This window comes from Tupaia chinensis, unplaced genomic scaffold (assembly GCF_000334495.1).
Source record: "Tupaia chinensis unplaced genomic scaffold, TupChi_1.0 Scaffold000235_1, whole genome shotgun sequence".
NCBI classification, from domain to species: Eukaryota; Metazoa; Chordata; class Mammalia; order Scandentia; family Tupaiidae; genus Tupaia; species Tupaia belangeri.
The window spans coordinates 1,080,181-1,093,305 of NW_006159713.1; the positions used below are offsets into that span (position 1 = coordinate 1,080,181).

The window sequence follows — 13,125 nt, forward strand, 5'->3', positions numbered from 1 at the left end:
TATACACACACACACACACACACACACACACACACCATAGTTGCTTTAAATAAAAAGAAAAAAAAAAAGTATTCCCTACTCAGCATTCTCTATCCTATCCTCAGTGAAAATGTGGCATCGTTTCAAATAAAGAGGATTTGGAGTCAAGAGTATTTTGAATGCAGTTTCTGTCAGTTCCTACATGTGGTATCACGCCTGAATTAACCTTTCTCAATCTCTGTTTCCTCATCTCTAAAACATTGTTTCATAGTATTGCTGCAAACTATAAACCATGCAGATATTGTGGGTGAATATAACAAAGCGTGTAAGCTAATGAGCAAAATACTCAAGTTCCACTGCTAGTTCTACCATCTAGGTACATGACTTGGCACTTTTTTTTTTTTTTTTCTCAAAGAATGATCTTTTATTTAACTTTATTTATTTATTTATTTTAATTTAACCAGAGAGAATACTCTGAAATATTTCACCTCAATAATGTTACAAAATTAGCTTTAGACTAAATGCTGTTCTATTTCTTTCTTTTGATGTTTAAAAACAAGACTTGAAAGGATCAAACTATTTCTAAGTAACATAAATAATATATCTAACAACACTCACGGATATTTACAGAAACAACAAGAACAAGTTCTAGCACTCAGATGTTAAGGTTTCTGGTGTTGTAATCCAATCAAAAAGTATAAGTCATGGAAGGTAAGACAAAATTATAAGACAAGACAATATGGCTGACAGTGTAGAGAAAAATTAATAAAGCAGGCCTAACTGGCACAGATGGTAGACTGGTACATTAAGTGATTATAACTGTAGTTAATAAGTTCAGAAATTGGGAGAAAATTGAGCATAGTAAGGAGAAACATAGGAGAAATAAAATTTAAAAATGCTTTTCAAAAGGAAAACCTCAATGTCTGAGGTAGAAGACAGTGGGCAGGACTCGAGCAGGTTAGTTATTATAGAAGAAAATAATAACATAGCAAGAAAATTATTCAAAATGAAATACAGAAAGGAAAATGACAGGAGAAAAAAGTTAACAGATCATAAGCTTCAGTGAGCTGTGGAATGACGTTAAGCAGATTATACATATAACTGAAGTCACTAAAGGAGAAAGAACAGGGAAAAGAAAATGTATTGGACATATATTTTCCAAACCTGATGAAAATTTTAAATCCATAGATCAAGATATTCAAAGAACCCCAACCACAAAAGCATGAAGAGAGAACATAAAAATACACCAAAATAAGAATTACTTAAAGCCAGTGAAAAAGAGAAAATCATAAATGCAGCCAGGGAAAAAGAAGCAACATTCTTCTAGGGAGAATATTAGCCAGAAGACAGTGGAGAAATGCTATAGTATTAAAAAAAAAATGTGAAATAAACACTTCAAATATACAAAAACACAAAGAATTCAACACCAGCAGAAATTCACAGTAAGAAATGATAAAGAAGGCATTCAGGCAGAAAAAAATGACACTACAAGCAAATCTCAGTCTACATAAATGAATGAAAAGCATCAGAAATAGTAAGTGTGGGAAATATAAGATACTTTATTCCTAACTATTTACATCTTTATAAAAGATAATTGAATATTAAAAACAAGAATAGGGGCCAGCAGATGGTGTAATAGTTATGTCATTGGACTCCCACGTAGTCGACCATGGTGCAAGTCCGTGACCCAACAGCTTAGAACTCAGGCCAGACATGTGTGCATCCATGTCCCAGATCCTGAGAGGAGAATGGAAGAGAAGGGATTGTGGGATGGCCATCCCCCCTGGAGGGGAGTGATTTTTCACTCTCTATCTCTCTGTCTCTGTCTCTCTGGCAAGCACATGTGGCCTGTAGCAAAAATCTCTATTAAAAAAGCAAGAATACTCTATAGGGTTTATAATATGTACTTTACTGATAAATTCTACCAAATATTTAAGAAAAAAAATCTACACAAATTCATTCAGAGAATTAATAAAATTCAGTCCTAAAACCAAACAGAAATATTTCATGATATCTACTGATCAATTTCCCTTATGCATGTGAATGTAAAAAAGATTAAGGAAATTGTATCACATTATTTCACACAACATATGTAAAAGATAATACATTAAAATCGTTGTCCTAGGATAGGCAGATTGGTTGAACATTCAGGAAACAAAAGTAATTCATATTAGGCTAACAGAGAAAACCCATATGGTCACCCAAATAAATGCAGTGAGAGCATTAAATAAATTCGGCATCAACCCTGATGAACACACTCACCAATCTAGGGAACTTCCTCCTAATACAGGAATCTATGAAAACCCTACATGTAACATTATATCTACTGGTGAGTGAATGGTTTCACCCTAAGATCAGAAAAAAATACAAGGCTGTCTGCCATCACCCCTCTATACCAGACTCTACTAAAGTTTCTAGCCAGTACAATAAGACAAGAAAGAAATAAAAGTTACCTAGATTGAAGATAAATGTTAAACAGGTAAAACTGCTTTTATTACCATTTGACATAAGCCTCTATATAAAAAATCCTATAGAATTTGCAAAAAAGCAACTAGTACTAAAATAATTTAACATGGTCTCAAGATCAATATACAAAAATCAGTTGTATTTTTTATATTCTAGCAACCAAAAACCTGAAGGTAAAAATTTATATTTCATTGGCTATAACATCAAAAATTCCATAGTACTTAATTGGTTGATGGACTTGTGGGTTGTTTCCAATTTTTAGCAGTTACAAATAAAGCTATTGTGAACAATCATGTACAAATTTTTATATAGATATATGCTGACATGTAGGCATTTACCTCTTTCTTTCTTTCTTTCTTTCTTTCTTTCTTTCTTCTTTCTTTCTTTCTTTCTTTCTTTCTTTCTTTCTTTCTTTCTTTCTTTCTTTCTTTTTTTGCTATAGGGTGCATGTGCTCACCAATGAGACAGAGACAGAAAGCAAGAAATCACCTACCTGCCCCAGGGGGGAATGACCAGGCCACAATCCCTTCTCCTCCATTCTCCTTTCGGGATCCTGGGCACACACGCACACATACATGCACACGCACACGCACATGCACCCGGCGTGAGTTTAAGCCACCAGGTCTGGGACCCAAACCAATTAAAAAAATTTTGTATCTCTTGAAGATTTTTTTTCTATATCTCTTACATTACAGTTTCAAAGTGATGATAATATTCTTTTTTTTTTTTTAAGAGGATTTTTTTGCTACTTGGTGTTTGCATTTGCTGGAGAGACAGAGAGAAAGTAAGAAATCACCCCCCAGGAGTATGGCCATGGTACAATTTCTTCTCCTCCGTGTACCTCTCAGGATTTTGGGCATGCGCTCACATGCACTTGGCATCAGTTTCAAGCCACTGGATCCAGGACTCCAACCGAGGTTGACCATGTGGGAGTCCAGGGTCTTATCCACAATTTGATGATACTATTTTAATTTTGAAGTTTGAGATAAAAATGCACATTTTAATTGTTTAAGGTTTAAAAGTTTTTTTTGGCATCTGTAAATTTTCTGGCACTTACCATCTATGAAGATAAGAATTATCAATAGTAAAACATTGGTAGGAACATATAAGATTTCCTGAACTTGAAATAAAAATTGAGGTATAAATTTTGTATTAAATTTGTTAGAGTACATTAATGTGCAAGTATATGCATAGGAATATCACTAGTCATTTTATGCCCCAAATAATGACTAATACTGAAAACAGATGAAACCAATTAATTAGTGAATTATTCAAACTGGTTTGTGAATTATACATAATGGTTTGTGTTATGTTAGTATTATAGGTCCTTAGGAAAGAAAAACTGTTCATAGTTTAACTGGAAAGTTGGTCTTTTCATTACAAATGAGAAAATACCTATTGTTAAAACAAAAGATTTAATTAAATAAATAGACTAGATTTATGCATGAGTAGAATTTACTAGGTCTACACTTTATCCTACTGGTATAGAGAGCTGAGTCCCACATGGCTGACTGTGTTTCAAATCCCGGCTCCAGCAGCTTGAAAAACTTACTGGACACATGTGTTTTTGTGTCCAAAAGCTCGACTGGATAGAGAAATGGAGGAGAAGGGATTATGGCATGACCACAATCCATTGTGGGATTCTCTCTCTCTCTCTCTCTCTCTCTGGTGAGTTAATATGCTCTCTGACAATTAAAAAAAAAGAAGAAAAGCAAAGAGAGTTGAATTTACTGTTTTTTTCTCTCCTAGGTTGACTAGTTGCTCTATTTCTACAATCTTTTTCTTTGTTCACTTTGGATAATGATACAAAAGATCCAGAAAGAACTTCAGTTCTACAGAAAAGGGTTTCGGCTCTGTACATTTCTGACTATAAAGGGTTTGTAAGAAAAGGCTGCTCTCCTGGGGTGGGAGAAAATAAGCGAAGGTGGTGAAGGCCGCCATGTTTGGTTGAATTGGTTGTGTGCTATGTAAAAACAGTGGCCATTGGAGCAGGCTGGAGCTGAAGCCCAGTTTGTAGTTACCCAACCATGTACTATGTGAGGAGGCCGTGCTGGCCTAGATCAAGGAGCACTGTGTTTCCGTTCTTAGAAAGGTGACTTACTGGCTGACCGGGTCCAGCACTCTGATGGTGTGTTGTATTGTAGTTTTATTTGAAACTAATTGACTTTTGGTATTTTTTCTTATAAGTAATTTCTTTAGAATATACATGTCTCTGTGTATGTGTGTCTGTGTATGCACATATGCCACTTACATACCATGCATAAATACAAACTCTATATGTGCTTGACATAAAGTCAGGTATTCTTGGCCAAAAGCTCTCAGAAGGGAGTCCCCTTACATGTATTACATGTATTTGCTTCATTTAAAGATATTTTATAGTATGGGATACTCTCTCCATTACTTCATTTGAACTGCACAGTTGTCTTTGGGGGACAACATAATCTCCTGAAAGAGCCTCGGACGGTAAAAAGGTTAGTTCATAAAATTGGAAAAGAAAAGAAGCAAAGGTACTTAACTCAGAGCTAGTAATTATTGTAGAGATGAAAGATCACTTTAAGAAAGCAATACTGGGGACTAGCTGATGATGTAATGGTTACATCACTAGACTCTCATGTAGTTGACTGCAGCTCCAGTTGGGGACCTGACAGCTTAAAACTCATGCCAGGTGCATGTGCGTGAGTGCTGAAAATCCCAAGAGGAGATTGGAGGAGAAGGGATTGCAGGGTGTGGCCATCAGGGGGTTATTTCTCGCTTTCTGTATCTCTATTTCTCTGTCTCTCCAGTGAGCGCATGCACCCGATAGCAAAAAAATCTCTCTTAAAAAAAATAAAAGCAATACTGTAAGTGGCAAAGTTCTCAATAATTGTTTACAGGATACATAAATATTCCCTGTGTCCTGAGGTTACGCACATGGATACTCACAGCTTGGTTTGGTATTTCCAGTGATAGTATCACAAAAGGATTTGCAAACTACCATGTCTCAAGGAGATTATGAATGTGGGAAGATTTGCCCTGGAAAACTATACTGAAGATTCAAAAAGTGACTCTAGGGATAAAAAAGATCCCAGTGCTAAAACATTCAATGAGTGAATCAGATTGTCTCTTAAAATGTGAGAGTGAATAAAATCATTATTTCTAAATGAATGCGTCATACAATGTATAATTTAAAATGAGTGTAATTTAATAATTTTATAATGGGCATTTTACCAATTTCTGTATGTAAAAGTTTATACATTTAAGCTGGCTGATTTTTTTTTTTTGTATTCTTATACTGAAAAAATAAGAGATTGTCTTACAATTGGGATCCTCTTATATTCAGTTGTAACATAATAATAATTTTTTTTAAAACAGAAATTGAGGCTTCTTGAAGAGCTTGAAGACACTTGGCTTCCTTATCTGACCCCCAAAGATGATGAATTCTATCAGCAGGTAAGGTACTTTTAAGTTTTTTTAAATTTTTTTTTTTTATCAATTTGTGGTGACGTATTCTAACCTACTTTATTTTATCTAGTAGGACACTGGTCCAGAATTGTTAAATGAGAGGTAGAAAGTCTGATTTGAAGACCCAGTGACTCCTTGTTGCCTACAGAGCAGAGACAATCTGTCACACTTTGCTTTTGCTGTGCACCTAGTACTTTTACTTAGTGGACTGTTTACTTTTCCAAGCATTCCATTCTCTTCTCCACTTCCTAGCCTCTGCTCATATTGTTTGTTCTAGATAGAGTATCCTTTTGTTCTTCTCTCATTGTCAGATGGCTAATTCTTCAAGAGTTCAATTTGCATCACCTCCTTTGTGAAAATTTCCGTGTTACCTTATCTACAAGTCAAGTTGGCTGTGCTTTCTGTCCTACTTGTACCTCATAAATAACTACACCACTTATCAGATTGTGTTGCAATTGTAGGATTCTGTTTCTCTCTCATAATTAGTCAGCACTCTTTAAATTACTAATGATAAAAACCCAAATAAAACCCACTCTGACAAAGAAAAAACCAAAAAAGTGGGGGGAATTCACTGAACTTAAACGTTTCGTAATTTGTGATCAAATCCAGCTTCTCAAAAGATGTCAGCTGATCTCTATTTTCGGTATCTTGACTTGACTTTGCCTCTGTGACTTCAAAAAAAAAATAAGCTCTGACTTGATATCATGGAAGGACTCTGACACCCCAAGGGGTATGTGGTCTTCGGCATCTGGGATCTTAGAAGAAGATTGTGTTTCTTTTTTGCTGGTTCTCTTAGAGTCTTTATTGAGTGATCTTGACCTGGTTAGAGTATATACCTGTACCTAAACCAGTCCTTATACCTGGAGAGTGAGATTTCCTGTTTGCTTGGCCTATTTCATGCACCCAATCTTGAAGTGGGAACATTCCCACTCAAATTCCAGGGATTATGTGAGTCAGAAATGGATGGTTTTCTTAGGAGAAGATTGAAGTCCTGTTCCCAAAGAAGGAGGAGTAAGCATGCTAGGCAAATACAAATAATTAAATTTTCAACTCTTCTATCCTACCAGAATGTAAGCTCTTGAGGAATAGGAATTGGGGCCATATTATCTTTGTATCTCTATCATCTGCTTTTACATAGCAGCCTTTCAAAAACCAAGGAAGGAAGAGAAGAAAGGAGTTTACCCACCTGGAACCCAGGTCTCTTAACTTCTAGTTCATTATCATTGCTAGGACATTGTCTCTCATCTCATTCTCAGTCTCTACTGTTTTTCACCTTATCAATCCTCTTATGGATTGCTCTGTTGCTCTGGTTTTACTCTTTGCCCCCCTCCTTTTTTTTTTTTTAAGAATTATTCATTTAATTTTAGTTATTATTACTATTTTTAAATTTAGTATAGGGCACATGTGCTTAGCATAGAGAGATGGAGAAAGAGAGAGAGAGTGGGAGAGGGAAAGAAAGAGAGAGGGAAAGTGAGAAAGCAAGCTGTCAGGTCTGGGCCTGAACTATGGTTGACCATGAGTCTACTGCCTTAACCACCATAGCTGGCCCTACTCTTAATCCTTGAAGCTATAGTATTTTTATTTATTTATTTATTTTTACTAATCATGACATAAATCTGAGCATGTTAGTTATAGTGGTTGTTCATTACCTGCCTCTTGCATTTTCAGTCTCCCTCTTTCATCTTTTTTAACCAAATGGGGTTTTTGTGATACCGCAAACTGGTTGTTCATGTTCATATTGGGGCTTTCTTGCCATATCCTTTGCTCACATGTGCCTCTTTATTACCTGTGTTTCATATTTCCTTAGTGAATTCCTGTGTTACCTAGTAGAGTTCATGTGTCATTGCCTATAAAAAGTGTCCTGGGTATTAGGACCAGCAGATGGCGTAATGGCTACATCTGGATTCCCATGTAGTCAATCACAGTTAGAGTCCTGGACCCGGTGGCTTGAAACTCATGCTGGGCACATGTGCCTGTGTGCCCAAAATCCCGAGAGGAGAACGGAGGAGAAAGGATTGTGGCATAGTCATCCCCCCTGGGGAGGGTGATTTCTCGCTTTCTATCTGTGTTTCTCCAGTCAGCACATGTGCCCTTAAAGTATATTTAAAAAAAAAGAAAAAGAAAAAAAAAATGTCCCAGGCATATCTCTCACCCAGAGAGTTATTTCTCTCCCTGATTTGTACTTTATCTTTAGGTCATCAGGAAAATCATGGCGTATTTTTCTGTGCAGAAATGAATCATGACTTGCCCGACAGCCCAATGTATCTTTATTGGCACTTACCTCATTTGACTTTAACAATTTTTTTTATGTTTTCCTTCATCCTCTACTTTTTCGGTACCTGGTGCCTAATAAGCAGGTGCTTTATTAGTTGGTGTAAATGCTTGGAAAAGCGAACACTAAGTGAAAAGTACTAAGCCAACAAATAAGGCACCTACTAGGCATCAGGCACCAAAATCAATAAATGCATGCCTCAGTTAATTAAAAACACTGATTATATAATATTGAGTTTAGTGTATTTTGACTTTTGTTTGACACACACAAATACCTCACCAGGGAGGTGGCATCTGGAAGATTTGAAGGGCATATACAGAAATGTTATATCTATCCCATAGAGATAGGTCTTCTCCTTTGAGCTTCTCTAATTTCCCAAATTATTTGCAATGAATGTGTATTCTTTTGCAAGTAGGGTAAAAATAACTTTTAAAGTACCCTTAAAACAGATAAACCCACAAAATGCAATCAGTTCTGCAGTGCTTCCTAATATTTTTATAGATATAAACCTTCTGGTACATGATTCTACGCATTGTTAGAAAGCAGCTGCTGAGCCATTTCAGCTTTTGTACTGTGAAAGTAGTACATGAAGAATTAAATGCAAAGGTTATCAGCCCACTGTGCTCTGAACCAGCCATACACTGAGGATAAAAGGAAACCCAAATGCAAACAGAACAACTATCAGGCTTCTCTTTTATCTTTCCAAGACCCACAACAAGCCCTGATACCGATATCTAATCACTTAAGTGTACCTTCTAATAAGGCTTAGCACTTCAATAAAACCTTAGTAAAAGTAAACCTATTCTCTTTAAAAGATGAAGGGAAAATACTTTTTAATGACATGAATAAATAGAAAGTTCAGATCTGACACTGAGTTCTTTAAAAAAGGCCCTCACCACAGGAATGCTGTTCTAGCTGCCAGTCAAAAAAACAAGACTTTATCCAGCTTTCATGTTGGTCTGTTTTTGCTTCTTTTCTTAAGTTTACTTATTTCTAATGAGGGAGGAAGAGAGAGAGAAAGAGGGGAGGCATCCCTAGCAGGGTCTTGATGCCATGACTCACCCTATATCCCCAGCCTCAGCCAGCCAGAATCACGGGTGTGTATACTCACCCCCAGGGTGTTCAGGGAGACTTCAGGATGCGAACCCAGGACCTTCCCATGTAGCTTCATCATCACAGAGTGCTTCGTTACCATTGCACCATCACGATCATCTGCGTTTGGTACGTCTGTTGATCTTACAGTGTGCTGGAAACTGTAAATATTTATGTTTTATGAATGCTGTCACATTGACTCTTCACAACAACCTCCTTAATTTATTCTGTGAATATGTAGTCAGCAGCTAGTATTCTTTAGGCTTAAGGTCTTTGACGTAGGTATTATTCCTGATTTATAAATCAGGAAAAGGGGACAGAGGGTGTCACAGTATTAATACCTGACACTCTGTGAGGCTGTGGAGATGGCAACCTCCTTGAGTATGGGCCAACGCTGCTAGAGGCTGGGGGTAGTGGCATCAGGACCCTATTGGGGATGTCTGTCTCATTCTGTCATTTTTTCTCATAGAGGAAGGAAACGGATAAATAAACTTAAAAAAAGAAAGAAAGAAATCAGGAGAGACTAAGTTACTTATCTGAGTGGCAGAGCTAGAGTTCTAGCCCATGTTTGACTGATTCTGAAGGCCTGTGCTCTTTTAGCTATACTGCACACCTCTCTGCATTCCATGCCGCAATTCAGAGCTCCTTCAGAGAAGTTCTGCAGTTTTGTTTTGTTTTGTTTTTGATAAGACCATAGAGGAATAAAACAAGAAAACAGCAAAAAGCTCAAAGCAGAAAAGCAGAGAGCCGCCTTCTCTCTGTTGGCTCATGTTGGAACACAAGAGAACGAGGAATTTATACAAGTCACAAAGCAAACTCTGGCTTCCAGATATGTGAATGCTACCCCTCTTATCCAGAGAAAATGCTATTCTCCTCGGCTTCCTCTTACTCTGGGCATTCCATGTGCCAGGTTGTTCTGGCACTGTTTTAAAGAGCATTGAGTGTGTAAGCTCCTTTAAGTCTTACCTTCATCCTCTTTGGCAGATATTATTAAACTTTGTTTTAAATGTGAGGAAACCGAGGCATAGGGAGGATTATAAAGTTTGTTCAAGATTTGTAAGCAGAAAGTGTCAGGACCAGGATTTGAGCCTGGCTGTCTGTACTTTCAAATGCCATACTGCTTCCCTCTTCCCTTGTAGTTCTAGCACCTTCTGAGATTGCTGTGCTTGTATCCCCATGGTCCTCATCTGTCTTTTTTTTTGGAGAGGTTTTTGCTATAGGGCGCGTGCGCTTGCCAGAAAGACAGAGAGAAACAGAGAGATAGAAAGCGAGAAATCACCCCCCAGGGAGTTGGCCATGCCGCAATCCCTCCTCCTCCATTCTCCTCTCGGGATCTTGGGCACACACGCACACGTGCCCGGTGTGAGTTTAAGCCACCGGGTCTGGGATTTGAACTGCGGTCGACTACATGGGAGTCCTGTGACATAGCCATTACGCTAATAGCTAGTCCCCCGGTCCTCATCTGTCTTGATCCCTTGTGACCTCCTCTGCTTCAATACCAACTCCTCCTGGGTGGCTCTACTTAAAGGCTTACAGATGTACATCAAACTCAACATGATTCACTTATTTACTTACTTTATTGAGTGGATCTGCTTAGATCTTTCACTCTGTGCCAGGTAATGTTGGAGGCATTAGGGATGAAGTTGTGAAAACTGACAAAAAGATAGGAATCTTTGAGTATTTTTTTTTTTTTTTTGTAGGGTGGGTGGTGTGTATGAGCACCCAAACCTCATAGAGGTATAGGAACAAGCCGTGTAGATAGTTGGGAGAATGTTCTGAGCCCAGGGAATAGCAAAGCCTCTGAGGAAAGTTTGAAAGGAACAAGCCCCTGAGGCCGATGTATCTGGAGGTGTGAGGGAGTTAGGGAGATGAGATCAAAGAGTAGTAGACCCAGTTGTACAGGAACTTGCAGTCTAATCAATAAGAAGGTTGGCCCTGACTCTGAGCGAGTTAAGGAGGCATGAGAGGGTTTTAGCACAACAGTGACAGGCTAGGACTTACATTTTAGTAAGGATCCGTTTTTACAAGACTTCATTCTCTTCTCTCACTAGAGAAACCTTCCCCTTGTTCTGTTCTTCGGATTAGAAACCTTGTCGTCATCAATGTCTGCCCATTGCTTTCGTTCCTCATTCTGTCACCAGGCTGTGATAGTTTTACCTCTTTATAATCTCTCAAATCATTTTTTCTTTTGCAGTCCCCCTGACACTGTCATGGTTCAGGCCCACACTGATTGCCTTTTACCTGCACAGTTTTTTTTTGGAGAAGTTTTTGCTATAGGGCGCGTGCGCTTGCCAGTCAGACAGAGAGAGAGAGAGACAGAGAGAGAGAGAGACAGAGAGAGAGAGAGACAGAGAGAGAGAGAGACAGAGAGAGAGAGAGACAGAGAGAGAGAGAGACAGAGAGAGAGAGAGACAGAGAGAGAGAGAGACAGAGAGAGAGAGAGACAGAGAGAGAGAGAGACAGAGAGAGAGAGAGACAGAGAGAGAGAGAGACAGAGAGAGAGAGAGACAGAGAGAGAGAGAGACAGAGAGAGAGAGAGACAGAGAGAGAGAGAGACAGAGAGAGAGAGAGACAGAGAGAGAGAGAGACAGAGAGAGAGAGAGACAGAGAGAGAGAGAGACAGAGAGACAGAAAGTGAGAAATCACCCCCGGGGGGATGGCCACACCGCAATCCCTTATCCTCCATTCTCCTCTCAGGATCTTGGGCACGCACGCACGCGCGCCCGGCGTGAGTTTAAGCCACCGGGTCCGGGACGCGAACCGCGGCCGACTACGTGGGAGTCCAGCGACATAGCCATTACGCTAACTGCTGGTCCCTCACCTGCACAGTTTTAACGTCCTCATTTGGCATTTCTTATGCCCTCCCCAATGCCATCAAAAAGGTATTCCTATAAATATGTCTGACTTGTGCCTACTTATTTTATCATTTTTGTTGAGTTTTACGTGCTTCCAAGGTTAAGTTAAAATTTCTCAGCATATACATTCTATAAGGCCATTGATAAATGATTCCAGACTACCTCTTTGGTCTAATTGCTACCCATGGCCCGGCATAGTCCCTAGCCTTAAACTCCTGTCACAGTTTCTTGCTCCACTCTGACTCTGCTGTGACCCTTTTTCCTCTCATGCCATTGTGCCTACTCATACTCTTCTCCCCTTTTCTGTCTAATTCCCTTCTCTTTACCCTTAAGAACCTGACTTCAATACTACATATTCTGCAATGGTACCAGGAAATCCCACTTGTACTAAAGTGTATTAAAAATCTGATCACTTCTCACTGCCTTTGCTGCTTACACCACAGCCAAAGCTACCACCCTCTCCTAACTGCTTCCCTCCACCTTTCCCCTGGTGCAGGGGCAAGTTTTAACACAGCATCCGTATTCAGAGCCATCTTTTAAAAATCATAAATCAGCTCATTCCACTTTCTTGCCCAAAGCCCTTCAGCAGCTTCTCCTCTTGTTCAGAGTAAAAGCCTAGGACCTAACATTCACCTACAAAGCACTACCTGTTCTGGCTCCTGCCTGCTTCCCTCACCTCGTTTCCTGTTTCTCCCCTCCCCCTCACCACCTTCTTCTTCTCACTCTGGCATTATTACTTTTCCTGGAAGAAACCAAGCACACTCCTGCCCCAAGGCCTTTGCACTGAATGTTCCCTCAGCCTGGAACTCTCTCCCTGCCAGGTATCTGCAGGGCTTGCATCCTTATTTCCTGTGTTCTTCTGCTCCCGTGTCGCCTTATCAGAACACCCTATGTAAAATAGCATCGCTGGTTCCAGCACTCCCTACCCTACTTATTTGCCTTTACTTTTCTCCATAACACTCTCACCGCTGAACATATTGTACACTTTACTTATTTGTTTATTGTTTGCCTCCTTATCAG

At 39.0% G+C, this 13,125-nt stretch overlaps 1 protein-coding gene across 1 annotated transcript in view; it reads left to right on the plus strand.

Moving 5' to 3' along the window:
* The window catches only part of FTO (FTO alpha-ketoglutarate dependent dioxygenase), a 456,284-nt gene that overhangs the window by 116,888 nt on the left and 326,271 nt on the right, over nucleotides 1-13,125 (plus strand). Inside the window, exon 2 of the mRNA XM_006148379.3 lies at nucleotides 5,797-5,874. Coding sequence (XP_006148441.1) covers nucleotides 5,797-5,874 — 78 coding nt within the window. The remainder of the gene's footprint in view (nucleotides 1-5,796; nucleotides 5,875-13,125) is intronic.